Here is a 23267-nt window from a genome sequence, read left to right on the forward strand (position 1 = left end):
TTTGACCCAACATTGATTTTGAGTAAATCGGTCACATGACCTGGAAGGTATTGAAGAAATAGGCTCATTTTTCCATCAAAATATTAATATAAAAATATTTTGTGTTAAAATGCAATAAAAAGAGGTGTGTCCTATGCAGCCAGTGTAGTTATTTGACCCAACATTGATTTTGAGTAAATCGGTCACATGACCTGGAAGGTATTGAAGAAATAAGATCATTTTTCCATCAAAATATTAATATAAAATATTTAAAGTATTAAAATGCAATAAAAAGAGGTGTGTCCTATGCAGCCAGTGTAGTTATTTGACCCAACATTGATTTTGAGTAAATCGGTCACATGACCTGGAAGGTATTGAAGAAATAAGATCATTTTTCCATCAAAATATTAATATAAATATTTAAAGTATTAAAATGCAATAAAAAGAGGTGTGTCCTATGCAGCCAGTGTAGTTCTTTGACCCAACATTGATTTTGAGTAAATCGGTCACATGACCTGGACGGTATTGAAGAAATAAGATGGTCGAGATGGTTTCGCCAAAATTACCTACCCCACCTTTAAGTATATTTTGATTCTAATTATTTTGTTCTTTTACAAAAGTAGAATTTTTATCACGACTTTTACTTGTAGTGGATTATTTTAATACAACAGTTTAACTTTTACAGAAGTACTAAAGGATCTTAGTACTTATTTGAACACTGGGTAGGAGTATTCTTTCACACACACATACGGGTTTTGGGCCGAGGGCGACACCGTACTTCCGGTATCAACCATTTCACACGAGGTGCATACAGAATATCAGTCGATTGCCTTAATCAATATAGTCAACTCTAAAATACCACATATATGCATTGGCATGATAATATTATTGTGACAAGTGGGGTATTCACCTGGTGTTTCCAGAAGATAGACGTAGATGCAGCCAAAATCGACCGAAGGCCACTTTTGAGGGTCGTAATTCCATACATTGTACATCCAACAACCCACACAGCTCTAGTTTACGCTGGTAACGACCTAGAGCACACCCCTCAAGTCCAGAGATGTAATCCGAAGACATGCAGCGATTTCTTCGGTCGTTAATTCAGAAAAAAAACCTAGTGCGCTCTGCCTGGCTACATAAACTAGCTGTTTATATTAGCATTTCCAGGATTTTTGCACCTCCAGAAAAATGGCGTCTTTATAAAAAAAATATATGGCGCGCGTTGCATTGTGGGTAGCTGTGACGTCACTGTGTGTGAAAGAATAACAAATACAAGAGTACAAGTCCTGCATTCAAAATGTTGCTAAAGCAGGTAATAGCAACAGAATCGAAGGAAATTAACTCATAGCTGCTCTCTCTTTCTACCGAAGTACAGTACTTCAGTAAATATACTTTCCATCACTGCTAACGTAAAACAGTCTATAACAGTTCAGGAAACAATACTACAACATCTGAATACAATTGTTTTAATTATAGCATTACAATTGAAGGACAAGTTTATTATGCTAAAAAAACAAACAATGCATATATAGTTCAGTGTGATGGTAAAAAAATACAACCAACCATATAGGCTACCATGGATAAAAATCAGGTCACACAAATCACAGTACAAGACATACGAACCTAAAAATGATAAAAACACAAATGTCCAGTTTTCACATTGACACTAAATTCAGCATTGTTGTAATTTCAATATAGTCGGAGAAGCGTGTCTAAGTGTAATAATTGACATCCATAGAAACCTACAGGGACAGAGGGAGCTTGAATAATTGAAGTTTTGTCACAGTTGATATGTCCATGCTACTGTAACAGCAGATCAATTAAATTAAAAAGGTACAGTAGGCCTCCAGGCAAAAAAAAAGGGGTGAACTAATATGAAATACTTTCATGAGCAAAGTTATAATGGCATATTCCCTGAGTGAAACAGAAAACATGAATTTAAAAATGTTTTGTACCCGAAACCATTAAAACCAAAACATTTTACTGGTAAAGATGCAAAATCCTGTAATTTTAAACAATAAATGAACCAGGGGTTTAGGTCATCTCCAGTGGCAGACATCCACTGTTGTCCCGCATTAACTTCATCTCCGTTTTGAGTTTTTCATTTTCCTTAAAAACAAAAGAAACATAAAGAACATTTATTAATGTGGTGTTTTAACCAAAGAGAAACATCATTTGATGACAGCAGACATGTTTTTTACCTCTTGAAGTTTGGTGTTATCCTTCTTCAGATTCACCAGATATTCAATCCTCTGTTTGTGGTTCTTATGTCCGACAAGTTTTCCATTCTCCTCTGACAGCTTGACATTCTGCTTACGGAGAAGCTCATTCTCCTGTAAAATAAATAATGATAATGTTAGAGAATTGTTTTCCCAATTTTCCCTTTATTTTACCCGCTGAATATCTTTTAATAAGTTTCATTTGTAGGCCGTTATTATCAGTGTTATGTTTAGCAGCTCTTAGATAAAGGAGTATAATTCTACACTGTCCACAAACTTGGCCTGAAATGAACTTCTCTAGACTAGAGTAACAAATCACAGACAGGAACTGATAGTTCCTCTGGGGACAGATTTCAGCTTCTGACTAGGTTGCCAGTAGTCCATTTAATCATACTTGAAAAAACATCATGCAGAATTTTCTTTAGTGAAAGACAAAACTCATATACTCAGACTCTGACCTGGACACATTTCTCATCTTCCTGTGTCCTCTGGCCCACATCTCTCAACTCTAGACAGCGGTTCTTCAGCTCATTGGTCAGCTCCTGGACGCAGGTTTGAGACTGGCCCAACAACGACTCCTGAGCTTGCAGTCTTATAAAAAGAAACCAGACAGAGCTTGTGAAACATCAAGCATAAATAAAGGAATGTTAACATGAAAAAGATGATTTATTTACTTGACTAAAGCACAGGTCCTTACCTTTTTTGAGTTTCAGACAGCTGCTGCATTATGTTGCTCTGTAAACGAATGAGAGGAACAAATTAAAATCTAAGTATTCAATACAGAGATCAAATAAAACCAGCAGATGAATACAAACCTTATCTGCTCTCTCCTCCTGTAGCTCTTTAAGCATAGTTTTATTGAAGGCATCATTCAATTCATCGCTGAAAAATTACAAGATAACAATATTAATCTACTTATGCCATTAACAATAAATGATATGATGCATTTCAGGGCAGGGCTGAATGACTGGAGAAATAAACTCACCTTTTGTTGTTCCCATTGTGAATCAGCTGGTTCTCCTTGTTGTAGAACTGGTCAAGTAAAGCCTGGATCTGAATCCGGACCATCTCTTTCTCAGTCAGCTGCATCTGAGGACAGAAACAATGTATTTTCATATTTGAAGGACTTCAAAGTCCATAAGGACCATAAGACTATTACATGTATTAATTACTTTATTTTGTATGTAAACATTTAACGTAAGTGGAGAAAAAGACTCTATACTAGTCAACTCTGCTGTAACCTTGCGGAATAAATACATCAGTCCAGTAATAAATGGCTATAGATGTATTAAACATTTGAACAAAGATATACCTTAAGCCTTTGGATCTCATCATTCTTGGCCGCCCTCTCCGCATTCAGCTCTGCTAAAAGTACCTCCATGGTCATCATGGAGGAGCGTCGATTCTCCAGCTCCCTCTCCTGGCTCTCCAGTACGTGGCTCAGGTCTCTGCTGAAACTCCCTGGAGTGCAGGGTGTCTGAGAAACAGAACAAACGTATTTCTTTTTAGTTGCATTTCTTACTGGAAGCTTGCCACATGTTTTATTTTAAATGCAGAATTAAGGACTAAAAAGCTAAAAGCAAGTCTTACCCGAGGTAATGATTTAGGCGTGCCTGTCAGATCAACTAGAGGCTTGAAATGTCCATTTCTGATCGTCCTTTCAACTGCCTCCTGCTGTTTTTGTAACTGGTACAAAAGAACATATTTTAGATTTGTTTGACCGTAGTAGTTATGTCTTTGCTCTGTGTTGAGATTATTTAGAAAAAGTGACCTTCTGCTGCAGATTCTGTATCATGATGTCCTTCTGGGCCGTTTGCTCCTGGAGGAGGCTGTTCTGCTCATCTAAGACTTTAGTGAGTCTCTCAACCTCCTCAGTGGCATAAACCACCTCCTCCTGCAACACCTCCACCTGAGGACAATCACATACGCTTTATATACAGTACCTATTGTTTTCCATTTGCTTAATATGTCTAAGCATTCATCCCTTGCAGTAAATATACCAAACAAATCACACAAAAATGATCAAACGTACCTCTATTTTGTTGGATGCCACTCGTCTCTCTACATTTTCTTTCAGGTCACAGATTTCTGCCTGGATCTTAAAGTTTTGCCCCTGGAGATCCTCCCTTTCAAAGCAGGCATCATTGTACTTGGCCTGAAAGAGCCATGACATTGTTATCATCAGCAAGCTCAACAAACATTAAACATATTTACAATAAGAGGTGGTAGAGCAAAAGGAATAGGTAACAAAGCAAAAACAGTGAAGTCATTCAAGTCAAATAAAGGGTAAAATAGGTGGAGGGGTAATTACTGTGATATCATTGATGTCTTCACACAGGTGAACAATGGTCTGGTCCTTCTGGCTCAGCTCACTGCGCAGGTCTCTGGTTTGGTTGATCAGATCTACAACAACATCCTGTCAAAATACACAGGTAGGATTCAGAAGGGTAGCTTTAAACAATGTCATTATTTTGGAAGGAATTCGAAAAATTGGATAATAGTTCACTCAGGCTTACTTTGTCCTGTTCAGTCTTCTGTTCCAAGCCTTTTATCGTTTCGTTGGCAGAGTTGGAATTTTGCTCAAGATCGACAATTTTGGATGCCTTCAAACCAAAAATCAGATAAGCAGGTTTAGCAAATACTGCTACAATTACATATATTGAATTTTATTTTTGAAAACATGCAGGCTGTTCTTAGGACTGACCTGCTGTTGATTCTGTACAGTCAGGTCTGAGACTTGCTTTCTCAGCAGTGTATTTTGCTCCATCGTTTCAATACGTTCTCTGAAGGGAAACACCAAGGTTGCTTGTGTTAAAAAGAGTAATTTAAAATATTTAGAATTGTTACACACATTAAGCCACTCTAAAAAAGAGAAAGCTGTGGACAAACTCACTTTAATGTGCTCTCTTTGTTTTCTGTTAACTGGGAGATCAGGATGCTTGTGTGCTCTTGCTCCATCTGCAGAGAACTATTCAGCTTCTACAACAGAAATAAAACAAAAGGAAGTTTAGACTGAGATATCAGGAGAAAGAAACGATAAGGCGCATTCACACCAAGTACTTTGCCGTACTTAGTTCCCAGTACTTAGTTCATGAGAACTCTTTAGTTCTCATGAACTAAAAAAATGATACATGCTTCTTCCACCAAAAAAATTAAATTTCATCGAGAAACTTTTACACAGGTTAGTTTACAGTAATATTCACATTAATCAGTCTGTTTATATTCACTGCTATGTAACTGTAACCTGAGAACCACTGAAGCTACAACAGTGCAACTTTTAAAGGAAACCCCCCCCCCCCCCATTTAAAAACAGTTCTTGTTCAGAAAAACAAGCATATCTGCCTTCTCAGGCATACCGGGAAGAAATGTTCGAACATTTTAAAGTAAAATGCTTCAATCTGGTGCACTTTAAGCAGAATTACTAGAGACTAGTTCTAGGGGGTACAACTCTAAACACCCATATGAAAAAGATCGGTTTACATTTTAATAATTAAATAAGTATGTGAACATAACCAATAACCTACCATAGCTAATAACAAATAAATGTCACTTATTTTATGTTTGTTGTTCATTCAGATCTTATTTTACTATTTTATTTATGCATATTTTTTTATCTCTCCAGTTTAAAACGATATGTCTGGTTTACTGTCCTATAGTAGGCTATACATTGGAATGATTTCAAACCTGTTTTATCCCAATAATTATAAAGGAGTGCCTTGGAAATATGTGTTTACATAAATTGTGATCAAAACGTTTGAGACCCACTGAGATAACTTAGATCTAAACACTCAAGAGTCCTTTACCTCACTGAGCTGTAGTTATCAGGCTCAGTCTGACTGGAGAGGACTCTCCCTCCACATCATTGTAGAAACATCTCCTTCTTCCGTTAGAGCAGCTAGCACCAGATGCTAATAACAACAGCGCGTACCGGTCCCTTTCTCCCTCGCTCGCTCCCACGCACACTCGCACTTTGGCTGTGAGCTGCGGGTGCCAGATAAGCCAACATCCCCCATTTTCATCACTTACAGCGCCCATCGTACAGGGCAAATGAAAAGTGTAACCGGGATGAAAAGGGTGTTACATTTATTTAATTATGAATGTTGTTACATCAAGGCCGAAAACTAGGATGAGCACCAACGGTCAAAACATTTTTTTTTCCTCCCAGAGCTGTCAGCGCAGCGCCTCCACAGATCTGGCGCCCTAGGCGAACATCTATAACGCCAGTGCGACGGGCCGGCCCTGGTCTCAGGTTACGCTGTAGGAAGTGTAGGTACAACCATAGGGTACAACCATAGATATATATAAACCTATGATATAAACACGTGTTTATATCATGTTTTATATATATCTATGGGTACAACGCTACATTTCCCTCCCCGCCGCAGTCATACAGTAGGCTACGGAGAGCGAGAAACATTTCCTCAGGCATCGAAAAGCGGAACCGAAATTCACATGTCTAAATGATGCCGTTGGAATCGAAATGTCTCGGTACCCAACCCTACTTATCAGTAACTTTAGACATCGTAACACAATTTTAAACGAGATTTTATTGTAGATTATACATTTTACTGATACCAATTGTATGATATTTACCTTGTTCATTAAAAATAAAAATATAAAATATATATATATATATATTTTTTTTAATTTAAAAAGATTAAATATATTTTTTTGTATGTGGGAAGAGGTGGGGCGGCGCCCCTATGGGCCGGCCGCCACTGCTGCCACCCAAAGTCCCGGGCCGGAAGTCCCCGGAGTTGGGGACTGGCTTCAGTAGAAGCTGCTGGGACTCCCAGCAGCTTCTACTGAAGCCTTCCGAGTAAATCGCCAGAACGCCGACACCTCCTCATCTCCACCGCTCCCATGTTTTTTTTTGTGTAGCCATAAGTTATTCTCTCTCCGTTGGTGCGCGGGGCTAATGCTAATAATGCCAATGCCAGCAAATACAATGGCGGCTTCACAAAACTTTTCCGAGTTTTACAGGGCGTGGTTTGCAATCCGCCCAGCCAATCAGAAATTGGAACCTTTTTCTCCCAGGAAAGTCCCTGCTCTCTAGCAGGGACTAAAAAGGGCTGAAAAGGTTCGCAAAAAAAAGTTCTGGTTCCAGATCTTTTTGGTGTGAACGCAACATCCCAGGAACTATCGGAACTATTCCTGGGAAAAGTAGTCCGGTGTGAAAGCGCCTATTGTTTCAATTTTTTGGAGAGTTTACTAACCGTGAGCTGTGCCTTCAGTTGATCGATCTCCTGCTGCTTGTCCTGCAGCTGCTGTTGGGCCTGATCCGCATCAAACTTGGCCTCTGCTTGGAGCTGGTCAAATGAATCCTGCAGTGTCCGATGCTGCTCCAGAAGCTGCTCCCACTCCAGCCTGTTAACACATTGTATTTGTGGTTACTTAAACCCATCAGATCAAGGAGGACATAGTGCAAAGGTATTAAACTAATGTTTACTGGATTTTGTCAAGTTGGAGCTGAGTGCTGATCAGACTGCTGGAGAGCTGAGTCGTCTCTCTCTGCTGCTCGCTGTGACCCTCTCTCAGCTCGCTCCTCACAGCAGCCAGCTCCTTGTCAGACGACTGCAGCACCAGACGTAGATCGCGGATCTCAGTCCTCAGTACTGAAACCAGAGGAAACAAAGAGTCATCACCTCCATCTGACAAACACTTCCAACAACACAAGAGGAGCATGAGATCCTTACCTTCTGCGGCCTGCTGTTCAGACTGAAGGCTCTGTTGCAGCTCGTTCGCAGTCTCTTGTCGGTTGAGCTGATCTGTGTTCCTGTTAGCTCGCTCAGTAGAAAGCAGCTGCATAATGCGTAAAGGGGAAAAAATGGGCAACATGTGAAACATCAAACAGATATAGTTTTTACACAGCCTTACATTTAAATGAGAAAGCTGTAAATGAACATGAGAAAATTCTACCTCATCCTTGTGGTCAGACTCTTGTGACATGACAGTGATCTGCTCCTCAAGTTTTGCAATCTGCTGCTGCAGCTTGCTGTTCTTCAGCTCTTCCTCATTAAACTGTGTCTGGAAGTGGCTAGCTTGCTCCTGGTGAGACATTAAAGAAAGTATGAGACAATGGAGAATGTGTTTTTATACACACATTTACGGGATAAACCACACTGTCGTACCTGCACTTGACACAGTTCCTCAGTCACAGCCATCTCAGCCATGTCTGAAGGAGGCGGCTCTGACCAGAGGTCGTCCGTGCCGTGGTCTGACCCATTCAGGTGCTCCGGGCTAGAGAAAGGCACGAGACGAGTCCGCAGGTTGTATGCTTTGGTTGGCGTGGTGAGAATCTGGTATATTAGATATTGAAGGTTAAAAACAAAGTGATTGTAATCAAGACAACAATAACAGATTTTAGAAGAAAATGTTGCCTCAGTGATCTAAATACAAATGTCCACGTCCCCTCACCTTTATGGTTTCAACGTGAATTCTGTTCAGCTCAGACACCTCCTTCTTCTTGTAAGCGTTCGTGGCTTCCAAAATGTTTTCCAAATGCCTGTTGGACTTGTCGAGGTACCTTTTCTCAGACTGCAGCTGAGACATCTGCTTCCTAGAACGCAAAGCGCCAATCAAAAACCATTTTACCCTCTAATCTTAAAGTTACTTTATAAGTCTTTTAACACATTGCATGAACACTTACAATACAGTCACCAATCAAACCCAGCTGATATTACATTCAGGGATGGATTGTCACTCCAAATATATGAATACAATATATTTTTAAATTTAAGTCAGGGGAAGTAATAGGCTTCTTTTTTTTTTAAATTAAAACTCCTACATACATTTGCCCTCATTTCATTGTAGACAGCAGATGTTGACAAAGAAAAAAGGCTATGAAATTAGAGTTGAACGCTGTGTGACTACAGTAAACATCCTTACTTGGTGACTTCTTTGTACTCCTCATAGGCCTGAAGGGCGCCTGTGAGGTCAGTCTGTTTCTGGAGCAGCTGAGCCTTCAGCTTCTCAATGGCAGCAGCCGAGGCATTGTCTACAGCCACAGGGGTCGAAGAGGCTCCTGGAGTTGTGGAACGACAGTGGTTCAGGAAATAGATACAACACGTTAACTTGACCTGTTCTCTCCTGCTGATAATGATCTTACCCTCTGGACGTCTTTCTGTCTCCATAGCCCTTTGGAAATGATCTTCCAGATCCGCAGTAACTTGGGCTGCAGCCTCTTCAGCGTTCACCACTGACGGAAGAGAACGGAGTTGACGGTTCTCCTCTCTGAGAGCAAAGTTCTCCGCTGCATATCGAGTCATCTTTGGGTGATGTTCAACCTAAAAGCAGAGATGTGTGCATGGGAAAACGATAGTTACGTATGTAACTACGGTTCTATGAATACTGGATGACCGCCAGAGGCGGTGCTTTAGCACTGGATATCTTCTGTCTCGCGCATGCGTAGGTCGAATATTTATATCAACAAAGTCACGTGTGACCTCGTACGACCCGGAAGGCATAAGTTCCGGTGCCGTCGACGAGTTCAGTCCTATGGAATCTTCTCGCAGAAACACGAAATTCCGAGTGACCAAGAACTCTGGCGGTCATCCAGTATTCATAGAACCGTAGTTACATACGTAACTATCGTTCTATTTCATACCTACTGACCGCCAGAGGCGGTGCTTTAGCACTGGATGACCTATACCAACAGAGTCACGAGGAAGTCTGAATACTCACCTTATAAGGATGGTCTAGGCGGACTCTGCAGGAGGACCACACCCAGCGGGTGAGGGGCGGCAACATTCACCCAGCGAATGTGCTCGGAGATGCCCATGTGGCCGCAGCACATATGTCCTCCAGGGGCACACCTCTCAAGGTCGCCCATGACGTGGAGACACTCCTGGTAGAGTGGCACTTTACTCTGGGTGGCAAGGGACGGTCATTCGCCCTGTATGCCTGGGCAATGACGTCCACGATCCAGTGGGACAAGCGCTGTTTTGAGAGCGCATGGCTCTTTCTAGGACCACCGTAACATAAAAAGAGCTGGTCAGACTGACGCATGCCTGCGGTAGTCTGGACATAAGCTCTAAGGGCCCTCACCGGGCATAGGAGTCTTGACCTCTCTTCCCCCTCTCCTGATGGGGGGTCAAACCCTGCCAGCTGGATAGGCCGATTAAAGTGAGAGCGTGTCAACACCTTAGGGAGGAACGCTATGTTCGGCCATAAGGTGACACCTGAGCCATCTGAGTTCCACCTCAGACACGAGCTGTTTACAGACAAGGCATGAAGCTCGCTTACACGCTTTGCTGAGGTGATGGCAAGAAGAAAAGCAGTCTTGGCTGAGAGCCACCTCAGTTCTGCCTCTAACAAGGGTTCAAAGGGAGGCGAACATAGGGCATCCAGCACCAAGGGCAGATCCCATGAAGGGGCCCTTGGGATGTTCGGGGGGCGAAGTCTCAGTGCTCCCCTTAAAAAGAGGGATACCAGTCTATGGCTCCCCACTGTACTGTTGTCAACCTTTGCATGTTGGGCTGATATAGCAGCCACATACACCCTGACGGTAGCGGGACACCGGCCGTCATCCAGGAGGGACTGTAGGAACTCAAGGATAGTAGGCACCGAGCAATGTACTGGGTCCTCATTTCGCCCTTGGCACCAGTCAGAGAACAGTTTCCACCTGTTTTCGTACTGTCTACGAGTAGATGGTGCCCTCGCATTGAGAATAGTCCTCCTGACAGGCTCTATGCAGTTGCTCAGCAGTGGGTCGGGCCCTCCAGTGGTCAGACCCACAGCTGGAGGCGGCAGGGGTCGGGGTGCCATATTTGACCCTCCAGCTGAGACAAGAGGTCCTTCCTGTTGGGGAGACGCCAAGGTGTCCCGCAACAGAGTCTGTGCAGCAGGGAGAACCAAGTCCTGGCTGGCCAGAAGGGGGCCACCAAAAGAAGCCTGTGGCCCTGATGAAGCACTCTGAGGAGTGTTGGTAGGATCAGAGGGAGGGGTGGATAGGCATAGAGAAGACACCCTGGCCATGAATGAGCCAGGGCGTCCTGACCCAAAGGGCTGGTTTTCTCGCTCAAGGAGAACCACAGGAGGCAGTGGGTCGACATCTTCGAGGCAAAGAGATCTACCTCTGCCCTGCCGAAGAGACCCCAGATGTTGGCCACCACCTCTGGATGAAGCCGCCACTCCCCTGGTGGGGGCTTGTGACGGGAGAGGAAGTCTGCGACTTGGTTCTGCTCTCCGGGCAGATACATTGCCCGTAGGCTGGCCAGGCAAGGAGCTGCCCAGGTCAGGAGAGTCTGGGACACCTCTAGCAAGCGTGCAGATTTGGTGCCCCCTTGGTGGTTTATATGGCACACCGCTGTAGTGTTGTCCGAGCGGACAAGCACATGCCTCCCCCTTAGGTATGGCAGGAAGTGCCTGAGTGCTAGGTGCACAGCTCGTAGCTCTAGCACATTGATGTGTTCCGTGCCGTCCAGAACAGACCACTGCTGTCCTGTTTTGCCACACCGCACCCCATCCCGAGAGGCTGGCATCCGTCGTAACGGTCTCTCTGCGGAAAGGGACGGAGCCCATGGCCACGCCCCTCGACATATATGACCTCTCCCTCCATGGGGATAGAGGGGAGAGGCACTGTTGTGACACCCTGATTCATTTGTGCCTGTGCAACTTGAGGTCTAAGTGGAGGCCGTTCAGCCATCTCTGCAGGGGGCGCAGTGATAACAAGCCCAAGGGAATGACAGTTGAGGCAGCTGTCAGCATGCCCAAGAGGCGGAGAAACCGGATAAATGCCAGAGACCTGCCCCTTTTGAAGAGGGGAAGAAGCTGGAGAATGTTGTCCAGGCGCTGAGCAGATGGACAGGCCCGCATAGTGACTGTGTCCAGAGCCACCCCAATGAAGGTTAGGCTCTGAGAGGGGTTCAGATAACTCTTCTCCATGTTCACCTTGAGGCCTAGCCGGGTGACATGAGAGAGAAGGATAGCCGTGTCCTGGGTTGACTGCAACCGGGACGGTGCACAGATTAGCCAGTCGTCTAAGTATGGCAGAATCTTCATACCCTGAGACTGCAGGGGTGATAGGGCTGCCGCGACACACCTGGTGAACACCCTTGGGGAGAGGGAAAGTCCGAATGGGAGCACCCTGAACTGAAAATGACGGCCTCTGAAGGCAAAGCGAAGAAACTGCCTGTGATGAGGTACAATAGGCACATGAAAATAAGCGTCCTTTAAATCGATGGACGTGAACCATTCCCCCCTGGCAACGGTACGAAGAACGTCCGCTGTGCTCAGCATATGGAAAGGTAAGATCTTTAGGAACTTGTTGAGTCCCCTTAGATCTAGGATTGGGCGAAGTCCACCGCCTTTCTTCCTTACGTAGGTCGAGTAGAAGCCCCCGGGCTTTGAGATGGGGTCTACAGGCTCGATTGCTCCTTTGGCAAGGAGGACTGACAGCTCCTGGTTTAGGGCGATTTCTTTTGCCGGGTCGCTTATGGTGGTCATTTTGACCCGGCTGAAAGCTGGGGGTCGGCGTCGGAACTGAAGCTTGTACCCTTGGGTTAAGGTGGAAACCACCCAGGGGTCTGAAGCTTGAGCTACCCAGTAGTTGAGCTGCTGCTGGGAGAAATAACCGACAGCCGGCCCCAGACCCTCAGCGCCTTGCCCCCCGGCCTCTGGAGGCTCTGGGGGGGCGATGGTTAGGCACCGGATACCGAGGCTGCCTTGGTGGCGAGTTAACAGGACCGTAGCGGGCCGGCCCCCTCGTGGGATACCGAGGTCCCTGGCGGGTACCGGGGTGAGCTGGTGGACGGGAGCGGCCTCGGAAGGCAGATGCGGAGCCTCTCGGCCTACCGGGGGGGGGCATGTCTCTGCGAAGAGCTGAGAACTGTTGCCTGGTCTGACTAGCTTGGACAGTCCGTTCAAGCACCTGTATGGCAGCTGAACCAAACAGTTCCCCGGGCTCCACTGGGACAGCAAGGAGAGTCCTCCTACATGCCTCTGATAAAGGTAACTGTGCCAGCCAAACCTGGCGACGAGTCTGGACGAGAGTGGACATCAGGCGCCCAAGCTCTCTTGACATCAGAGCAAACGCCTGTAATGAGGCGTCACTGAGGCTGGTAGCAGAAGCGCTAAGAGCCTCCTGCTGCAGGGAAGCTGAGAGGGCGAGCATGAGGTGAGAGAGGGAATTGCCTATACGGCCCATGCGTGCCGCTGTATCGTAAGCCTTAGTGAGCAGGTCATCAGTGACCCGACATTGGGGTCGAGGGCACAGGTGGCCTCCGACCTCAGAGCTTCATCAGGGGAAACTATGAGGGAAGCAATGGTAGGCTCCACAGCCGGCATGTGATCAAGGCCGACCTTTGCCGCATCTTGCATGGCTGCTAGGGCTCGGCCATCGGACGTAAGACGGGAAAAAGTCTTAGTGTCCCTCCAGCATGCATGTAACTCCCTCAGATACTCACAAGAGGGAGGAACTGCAAGGGTGGCGGGTGCCAAAGTGCGCCTGAAGAACGCACTGCTAGGCACTGTTTCGGGCTGCTGTACATCCAACTGCTGGCGAGCCAGTGCCATGCGGATGACGGTACTCATGGAGCCGACATCCGCCCCCCCCGAGGATACATGATCTGAGGTACAGGAGCCAGGCCCAGAAGCCTGGGACGGGCCCTCTCCTTCATACTCATTAAATTGAGTGGCTGAAGTTGCCAATGAGAACACATCGTCCTCTGGAATCAGTTCAGGCATGGGTGGGCTGGGTGGACTGGGTGCAGCGGCGTGCTCTGTACGGACACCAGAATGGAGAGCCAAGAGGATTGACTTCATCTGGGCAACCTCAGTAGTGAGTCGGTCCACCCTAGAGGACAGCCTATCAGGCTTAGTCCTTTTCTTGGGCGGGGCACCCGCAGCCTCTGCTGCCCGACGCCTAGGACGGGTAGGTTGGGATGTAGTCGACTGTGCAGGGGGAAGGCCACCCTCAGTCAGTAGTTCAACCCTGGCTAGTCTAGCAGCTCTTACCGCACGAGGCATGATGGTACAATTCATGCACGAGTCCTCCGAAAAGGCCCTCCCTCAGATGCTCGAGGCCAAGACAAGAGGGGCAAAGGTCATGGCCATCCTCTGGTTGCAGAGAAGCCATACAGGTGTTACAGCCGTTAAACATAGCGCCACTCTTAGGGGAAGCACTCAGCTGACTGTAAATAACTGGCCAGGAAACAAACTCCACAATGGAGGGGAGTGAGCACAAAGTAGTTAGCGTGAGCGTACGCACTCTGCTAACTGGGGTGCGAACAAGTGTGTGGTCAGTTAGTGGTATGTATGCTGTGAGAGGAGAGCGGGAATACTCTCTCCCTAGCGCCGTAGCGAGTTAGCCTGAGCGAAAGCACTCTGCTAACTGGAGATGGAATGGTTCTTAAGACAACTGTGTGCAGGGAGAGGGGAGCGGAAACACTCTCTTCACTAGTGCTGTAGCGAGTTAGCTTTGAGCGAGAGCACTCAGCTAACTGGAGGATGGAACAGAAACCAACTGTGTGCAAGGAGAGGGGAGCGGAAACACTCTCTTCACTAACGCTGTAGTAAGTTAGCTATGAGCCAGAGCACTCGGCTAACTGGAGGATGGCACAGGAACCAATTGTGCGCCATGGAAGGGCGAAGACACTCTTTCACTAGCGCCGTAACAGTTAGCTTGAACGGGAGCACTCAAACTAACTGGACGATATACAGGTAAGGAATTAAATGTCTGTAGTGAGAGGAGGGCGGAGACGCCCTCTTCACTTAGTGTAGTAACAGTTAGCTTGAACGGGCTAGCACTCAGCTAAATGGACGATAGAATCAGATAAGAAACCAATGTATGTAGTGAGAGGAGGTGCGGAGACGCTCCTTTCACTAGTGCAGTAACAGTCTAGCTTGAACGAAAGCGCTCAGCTAACTGGACGATAGAATCAGGTACGATATAATCAAATGTTTGTAGTGAGAAGAGGGTGGAAACGCTCTCTTCACTAGTGCAGTAACAGTTAGCTTGAACGAGCTAGCACTCAGCTAACTGGACGATAGAATCGGTTAAGTAACCAAATGTTTGTAGTGAGATGAGGGCGGTAGACGCTCTCTTCACCAGTGCAGTAACAGTTAGCTTGAACGGCTAGCACTCAGCTAACTGGACGATAGAATCAGGTAAGTAACCAAATGTTTGTAGTGAAAAGAGGTGCGGAGACACTCTTTTCACTAGTGTAGTAACAGTTTAGCTTGAACGAAAGCGCTCAGCTAACTGCGCAGTGACAATTAGCGAGAGCCCTCGGCTAATTGTATACAATTATCTCATTAGTTTGAGAATATATAGCACAAACAGCAAAACCGGTAGCGCCGGCTGACGTGCAGGAGCGTCCGCTCTTTACCGATCCGGAGCTCCTAAGATCCGAGCGGTGAACACCGCGGTCCCCTCCCTTGGGAGGACGGACAGCTAGCTCGTCGCAGCCTTTGGAGGGCGAGCGTCTTTCTAGCCCGCAGCTCCGATCTAACGATCACAAGGCTACAGATAGCGATGAGCTAGGATCTTAATTGTTCAGTAAGCTAGCTTTGGCTTCTACTCATAAAGTAGTAACCTACGCTGCGAGAAGATGAAAAGGACTGAACTCGTCGACGGCACCGGAACTTATGCCTTCCGGGTCGTACGAGGTCACACGTGACTTTGTTGATATAAATATTCGACCTACGCATGCGCGAGACAGAAGATATCCAGTGCTAAAGCACCGCCTCTGGCGGTCAGTAGGTATGAAATAGAACACTGTGTTGTTAAATGTTGGGATTTAATGGCCATTATTTAAAAAAATAAAAGTATATACAGAGGATCTAATGTAACTCTATTGGGTCTTTTAGAATAAGCATGAAGAAAGCTATGTTGGATTCTCGAGAAAATAAATCATGTCAATATTTAAATGTTTTGTACATCTGAACCACATCCATACACATACAGACATCAGCAGTGGGTAAGGCAGTGTTTAAATGGTGTACCTGATCTCTCAATATCTTTATCTCGTCTTTCAGCTGGTCAATCACGACCTGAGACTCCTTGTCTGAAACTAAGCCTGGTTCCGCCCTCAGTTTTTTCTCAAGGCGATAGATGTGGTCCTCTCGGAACTTGACAATCATTCGGCTGGAATGGATGAACTTGTCTTTCTGAGTCCAGGCCTCCTCAAGCTGAGCCACTTTGTTGAGCAGCATCTGAGTGTAGTCAAACATTTCTGTAAGATTTCATGCACCAAAAGTATTTCCTCACAGCAGCATTTACAAAATTAAATAACCATCCAAAAAACATAATTATTTTCATACCCTCCTCTCGTCTTCGCACTTCTTCCAGTGACGAGCTGCAGCCATGAACTTTGCTTTATATGAGCCCTCGGGTTGAATATCTATGGAAGCATTTGATGGGAAAAGCTCATTTATACTTTTGCAACATAACAGAACACTTTTTCTTTATTTATGATTTTCTATGATTTTGACCAAATAACTGTATAACATGGAAGTGGCTGACATTTAAATATTTGCTAATTGTTTAAAGACAATGTTATTAGAGGGTGTTATGGTTAACATGTGTTTGGTACTCATGTTGTTACCTATGGGGAGTCCGGGTCCTCCTGGCGCTACATCTCTCCCATAGTCCCCTCCTGGAGAAGTTACTGCCTGTGCAAGCAGCTCTTTCAGCTTCTTCACCTCAGCTTGTAACTGCCTCACATTTCCCTGTGTGTCTTCATTGATGACGGCCTGAATAAACAGAATAAAAGCACAAGGATGAGATTAAGTGCTATTGGAAATAACTAGAACTTCAAGTCAACTTTGTTGTAATACAATATAGAATTGTGTTTAATGACAATACCTTATTCTTGATCAACTTGGCCCTCTGGGCAAACTGCAAGGTGGACAGAGTTTCTCCAAAACACTTTGAACCCGGATGAACATTGGCTATAATGTAGGTCTTTGCATTTCCTCCAAGAGAGTCCTGAAAAACAATAACAATTGTTACAGAGAATATATTTTCAATTGATATGGTGCAATAACATATTTTAGTGCAATATTATAACGTTTTATATTCTATTAAAGTGGAAAGAAAATAAATGAATGTGGAGGAAAGTCAAATACTGGAAGAGCACAAGATTTTAACTTTGTTTACATTTAAAACAATTCACAATGCAACCCTTATTTATGCAAAAATATTTTACAATAGTGGAATAATCCCATCATATAAACTTGTATTTTACACAATAAATGCAATTGAGTCATGCCACTGGACATAATACTATGGAAGTTGACTCCACATTGATACACAGCGATATAACAAGTACTGTACCAAAGCCAAACCAAAGGTATATTTAGAGCTACTCACCCTCAGCAAGAAGGTAAGTTTAGATTCTCTGTAGCAGATGTGACGGTTCTTCCCATTGGACACATCAACCAGGGCCATGATCACCTGACCGAGGCACATGAGGGAGCGATTGATGCTGCTGGCCTCCTGAAAGAGAAGAAATGCAGGTATCGGCAGTTAGAAACAGCAACAATCATAGTGTAGCACTTCAGCTTGAGACTGGATTCATGGACAAAGCTTCACCTTTAGTCTGGATCCTTCTGTGTTTGTGTCTTTCTGCCTCTCAGACCCTGCCAGGTCTACCAGGTTCAACTGAGACATTCGAATGTTCACCACTTCATTGATTGACTCTTTAGACTCCAACATCATGGTGAACACTGCGTGAGATCTGGAAGACTCTCTGTTCATGGAGGTGGAGGCCACTCGTCTATTTCGCCAGCCCGTAGACAGCACCTAAATGGTTTGAAACAGAAAGTATTGGCACCCACATTTAATTATCAATTTCTTGTGATCTTAACTCAACATGTATTATAAACGACAATAACCTTTGGAGTCACAACATGCAGTGTATACCTGGTAGGCTTCAGCGGCTGAGTTGACGAACTTCTCTACGGCTCCCTCAACAAACAAACCTTTCTTGATGTTCTCCCGGAGGAACAGGCTGGCTGAGGCTGTGTCCAGAAGGTCGTAAATTTGTTCATTGTATATCTCAATAAATGAACATTTGCAAAGGAAACTCTTGGACTGGCCAGACTTTTAGGAAAAAAGAACAAACAAAGAACCAACTTTATTAGAAAAGTAAAAATTGGTTAATAACACCTTTGTGGCAATGAAAACGTAAAGCTCACCCTTTCTACCTCTCTGTTGATGAGAAAGAACAGGTACTCAAAACATCGAGGAATAACACCCCTTAATTGATCTGTGAAGTTGTCCAACTCAGATGGTCCTAGAGCAGAAGACAAAAAAAAGAGTCATTTTCAATTCTTCTCTTGCTGGATGTAAGAGAACATGTAGATATTATATGTAGATGTTAATGATATATTTAATTCTCACCAAGCATGGTGAATGTTTTTCCTGAGCCTGTTTGTCCGCTGCAGACGCAAAAGATAAATTGATAAGGAATTAAATGTTACACAGGAAGCGCAACACCACGAAGACCAAGACAAAGTGCCCTAAAATATTTTAGATTTGTAGTTATCATAAACAACGTTAAAACCACTTACTAGGCAAATATAGTTCCATTGTATCCATTTACGCAAGACTCAACAATATTCTTGGCCACGCTGGAGAATACAGACTCCTGTTAAAGAAGGACATAAAGATTAAACACACAATCTTGACGAGTCATAAATAATTAATCCTACTAAAGTTGCATTTATTAGTCAATCAGACAAATAATACAGAACTATTTTGAAAATCCAATTGAAGTTCATTTTTTGTGCAAAAGTTGCATAAAATGCAGTTTTCAGCCTCTCAAATATGGAGATTTCCTGCTTTCTTTTTGATATCCTATTGAACTGAATCTATTTTGGTTTTAGCCTGACAAAACAAGACATTTTAAGATACAACCATATGCACCTTTTTCCTGGCATGTTATAGACAAACACGTCATTAACTAGGAAATGCATTTCCTGCTGAAAATGAGTGTGAATGCTGTAAACTGTGTACATTTGTAGCTGAATTTAGCTGAAAATGCAGAAAAAGCTGAATATGTTATTAGTTGAATGGTCTCTGTAGCTGCTTTTAGCTACACAAATCAAGTAAGTGTGTTGCTGCACTTAGCAGAGAAATGCAGAAAAGTGAAATGATTTGAATCAAAATGGTTACAGCTCAAATGCATTGCAATGACTTTGTTGAAAACTTGAAAGTGAAATGTTAAAACTGGAAGAGTAGGAAAAATAGTGAAGAAGCTTAATATTTAAAAGAAAATATTTTAAAAAGGTATAAACAACAAAATGTATAACCTCAATGTCCTGAAATAGCTGAATAATTTAATAATTGAATGGTTTCTGTAGCTAGGCTGAAGGAGTTGGATATTAAATGTAAGTAGTAGTGAATGAATGTGTATTAAGAAGATCAAAGATAGTAAAAACACGTTGAAAAGCAGCAGAATATTTTAACTGCAAATGTTTGAACTAAAACCATACGTCACCAATAATGTATAAAATATGTGGAACATGTTGAAGTCAGTATGAAGTCTCCATCAGACAGAAAATAATAGGCTGAGACAGTCTGTTAAACTCCAGTCTGTGTGTTTGTGTTTGAGGTGACGACGTTATCAAACACCTGTGTGTGAGCCCAGAGATCAAAGGTTACCATGGTGACGACATTATCAAACACCTTTGTGTGAGCCCAGAGATCAAAGGTTACCATGGTGATGTCAAGTGAAAGGAGAGCATTTCCATTGTTCTGAATCAAAAATAAACCTCTTACATTTCTAACTATAGTTTAAAAACTGTAGCTGCTATCGGTAAAATGTCAACACGTGAAGCATGTAAAGACCCTGAGGGGTCTGCTTTCTTGTGTACTATGGCATTCAAACGATAAAAACGCTGCTGAAGGTTAATCAATAGGTTAATCCAATGTGTCTGTGTCACTTTGAAATGATTACTGATAATCCATCATCATATTTATGGCAAAAACGGAGATTTCATATTAGCTGCTATGATAGCTACGAGAGTGCATGACAGCTTCCGGTTTTGGGCATTCTGGCTACACATCACTCTATTCACCAATGGGTAATGTTTAGATGGATTTTAGGAACTTCCCCTCTATTCTATTGGCTCTAGCGGTTAAAAAGAGATGTCAATCATCAAAATCGACCGATGGGTTCCAGAGATATGGAAAATGCACCCAGATGTGTTTTTTTTTCTTCTAAATCTCTCTAAAAAGGTCACATTTCACTTGTTTTGCATCAATCTTGATACAGGGTACTTATTATATGTTATAGTTTGGATTCCTAAAGCTTTTAATCTACTATCCCATCATTCAAGGGTGATTTTCACTATAAGTCATTTTTTTTTTTTTTTTTTGGACAGACACTATAATTTACATTGTTTTACTATGTTCAATCTGAATTGACTTTAAAATAAAAACATCTATATTGATTCTGACTTTTCTACATCCAACTCATAGGTTTATCATTACTTTGAGAGAAAAGATTATTAATTTACCCCTTTTAGAAGTGAAGATATAGTCATTTGTTCTGGGAATGTCATTTTCGAGCCTGAGACCTGAAAAACAGGCTCAGGGCTTAACAGGTTAAAATGTTTTTATTTGTCAATGTAAGAGAGGTTTTCCCACAATTCAAGCATCAAATTATGTCCCAGGAGTGTAGGGTTTGGGAATTATGGCAGGTTTATAAAAAAAAACAAAACAAAAAAAAAAACATTTAAGGCAAATTTCAAGCTCTCCTCTGTGACATCACGTACTTTAACCCTTAACGAGCTGCGCAATACACACTAATGTTCAAATCTAAAGAAGGCCTCTTTACCAAGCTCCAAACTAAATTAAATATCTCAAAAACTGTCAAAGATTTTTGAAGAACAAGTTGGATGTCTTGTGATCATTTTAAAGTTGGAATGAAGTCTCTAGCTGAAAGTATGTGGGAGGAGTAGCATTTGGCGCACGGTGTAGGTAAAAGAGGATTTGAAGGTTCCTCCCATTGAGTTCCATGTTACAAAAAGAGTTTAAAAAGCTGAATATTTCAAAAAGTATAACATATTTTGACAAAGTTGAACGTTTCCCATCATGTGCTGAAAAGGCTGAATATTTTAATATTTGAATGGTTTCTGTAGCTGAAAGTATGCTGTAGTTATTGAGAGCCAAACTATTTGGTGAAATAATAAAAAAAGGAAGAAGAAGATTAAAGAAACAGAAGAACTATAGTGGAATGCTGTACATAGCATTCACACTAATTAACATAGAATATAATTGGCACATTGATTGATAATAACAATCATTTTATAATTGCAGCCCTACGTTCCAGGCTGACAAACGATATAAAAACTGTGTGCTCCCAACCTGAGATATTTCCATGTCAGCAACATGATCATAAGTGAAGGTTCGTGGTTCTGGTTTTGATAGCAGGCGGATGGTGTTGGCTGAGGTAACTGTGAGACAAAGCTTCTGGTCTCCATCTGTGGTCAGCCCAGTCTTATAGGTCAAAGGTCGTACTCTCACAAACACTTTGATGGAATCCCCGTCACTGCTGTAGGACCAGAAATAAGACTAAACCTCTCAACAGCATGGAATAAAGTAGTTTAAATTACAAAAATGATAACATCTAGGGCAGTGAAATGCAACACAAACACTAATGCAGTAGTAATAATTATCCAAAATGTCACATATATTAAAGCAATGACAAAAAACATATTACTGCAGTTACTACTTCTATTATGAAGTATATATATTTGGCATTCAACATATTTCTTAAGCCACACACACACACACACACACACACACACACACACACACACACACACACACCACACACACACACACACACACACACACACACACACACACACACACACACACACACACACACACACACACACACACACACACACACACACACACCACACACACACACACACACACACACACACACACACACATTGACATATTGTAGAAGCCTTTACTCCACTATATCTTTATAAAAACATATATTTGTTTAATGCTTTGAATGAACCAAGCAAAGCGTCCTAAAGGTACATTACCTGGCAACAAGTTGGGATGAATCGCCAGATCCTGTAAAGTTAAACAAAATTATACGATTGTTAACGTTTGTTTAATGACTTTTTGACTTCCTAGATCTGTACAATAACACAATCTATACACAAGTGTACACGTTTTGGTGACAACGTTTAACGTTAAACACAACAAGCTTACAGTGACGTAACATTTTGTTGAAAGCTCTCTGCACGTTCAAAATGGCTATATTTTAATATATTAGCTTTAAAGCGAGTTAACATAGCCATGCTAGCAGTCTCGGATTGGGTCACCTTACTTGCTAGGATTACCAACAACATTTGACATTTCGCAAAAACTATATAGCGGTTAGTTTGCAACTCTAATAAATATATGTTTAGTGTGCTACCTTTTCCACTGGAATTCATTGTTGGCGACGATTAATTGGCGCTGTTAAGATGTCAAATATAACGCTTCTTCCTTCATTGCACACTCCGACTGTCCGACGAAAGAGGTTGTTATGTTTACATCCTTCGAAATTGGCGGGCAGATTTCCTCCACTTCTTCTTCGTTGGTTTTCAGAAGCGGTTGACATACTATTCTTCTTCTTCTTCTTCTTCTTCTTATTTGAGGGCCACACTCAAGCATGACAGGTGCATACCGCCATCTGTTGTAGCAGAGTGTAACATCATGGCTTTATTTGGCTTTTTCGAAGGATACAAACATCAGAATAAGGGGTAATCATTTAAATGAACTGTCTCTTTTGCTGGTCGTACTGTCCCCACAAATATAATGACTTACAAGGAGCACAACAACAACAATTACATCACCATGAGTATGCTATTTCAAGTAAAACATGCAGGCGAAAATGAAATAAAAATGTATTAAATAAACCTCAAATTGACAGTTTAACATTTCTTGTTTTGTCTATATTTGTTTATATCAAATTAGTTTGGGACATTTTGGGGACTTTAACCTTCAACAGGATCAGTATATTGCCTTTATTTATAAAGGAAATAAGATAAATCCTCCCTCTCTTACGGTGGCCCTGAAGTGCAAGACACTACAGCATTTCAGAAAATACC

The 23267-nt window shown here is 43.0% G+C and overlaps 1 protein-coding gene across 4 annotated transcripts; it reads right to left on the reverse strand.

Moving 5' to 3' along the window:
• Positions 1 to 1429: 1429 nt before the first annotated feature.
• On the reverse strand, positions 1430 to 22849 carry kif15 (kinesin family member 15). Of its 4 annotated transcripts, none has more exons than XM_034222090.1 (35): positions 22592 to 22849; positions 22212 to 22242; positions 21514 to 21700; positions 18714 to 18790; positions 18544 to 18581; positions 18348 to 18436; positions 18064 to 18243; positions 17734 to 17943; positions 17512 to 17637; positions 17005 to 17127; positions 16745 to 16892; positions 16461 to 16540; positions 16143 to 16352; positions 9307 to 9484; positions 9087 to 9222; positions 8616 to 8757; positions 8330 to 8497; positions 8118 to 8246; positions 7895 to 8000; positions 7648 to 7813; positions 7415 to 7565; positions 5092 to 5177; positions 4903 to 4981; positions 4715 to 4801; positions 4510 to 4614; positions 4231 to 4353; positions 3970 to 4107; positions 3789 to 3884; positions 3511 to 3675; positions 3184 to 3287; positions 3014 to 3080; positions 2896 to 2933; positions 2657 to 2789; positions 2181 to 2312; positions 1430 to 2088 (listed from the first exon to the last, which is right to left on the reverse strand). In XM_034222090.1, exons 1-35 carry the CDS (start codon positions 22608 to 22610, stop codon positions 2014 to 2016), a joined length of 4122 nt encoding a protein of 1373 aa, XP_034077981.1. In that variant the 5' UTR covers positions 22611 to 22849; the 3' UTR covers positions 1430 to 2013. The 4 variants fall into 4 exon arrangements, with proteins under 4 accessions (XP_034077981.1, XP_034077979.1, XP_034077980.1 ...); XM_034222088.1 differs by having other exon boundaries at positions 18339 to 18436; XM_034222089.1 differs by having other exon boundaries at positions 18339 to 18436; positions 21514 to 21697; positions 22592 to 22829.
• Positions 22850 to 23267: the final 418 nt, after the last annotated feature.

Source organism: Gymnodraco acuticeps, unplaced genomic scaffold (assembly GCF_902827175.1).
Source record: "Gymnodraco acuticeps unplaced genomic scaffold, fGymAcu1.1, whole genome shotgun sequence".
Classification (NCBI taxonomy): Eukaryota; Metazoa; Chordata; class Actinopteri; order Perciformes; family Bathydraconidae; genus Gymnodraco; species Gymnodraco acuticeps.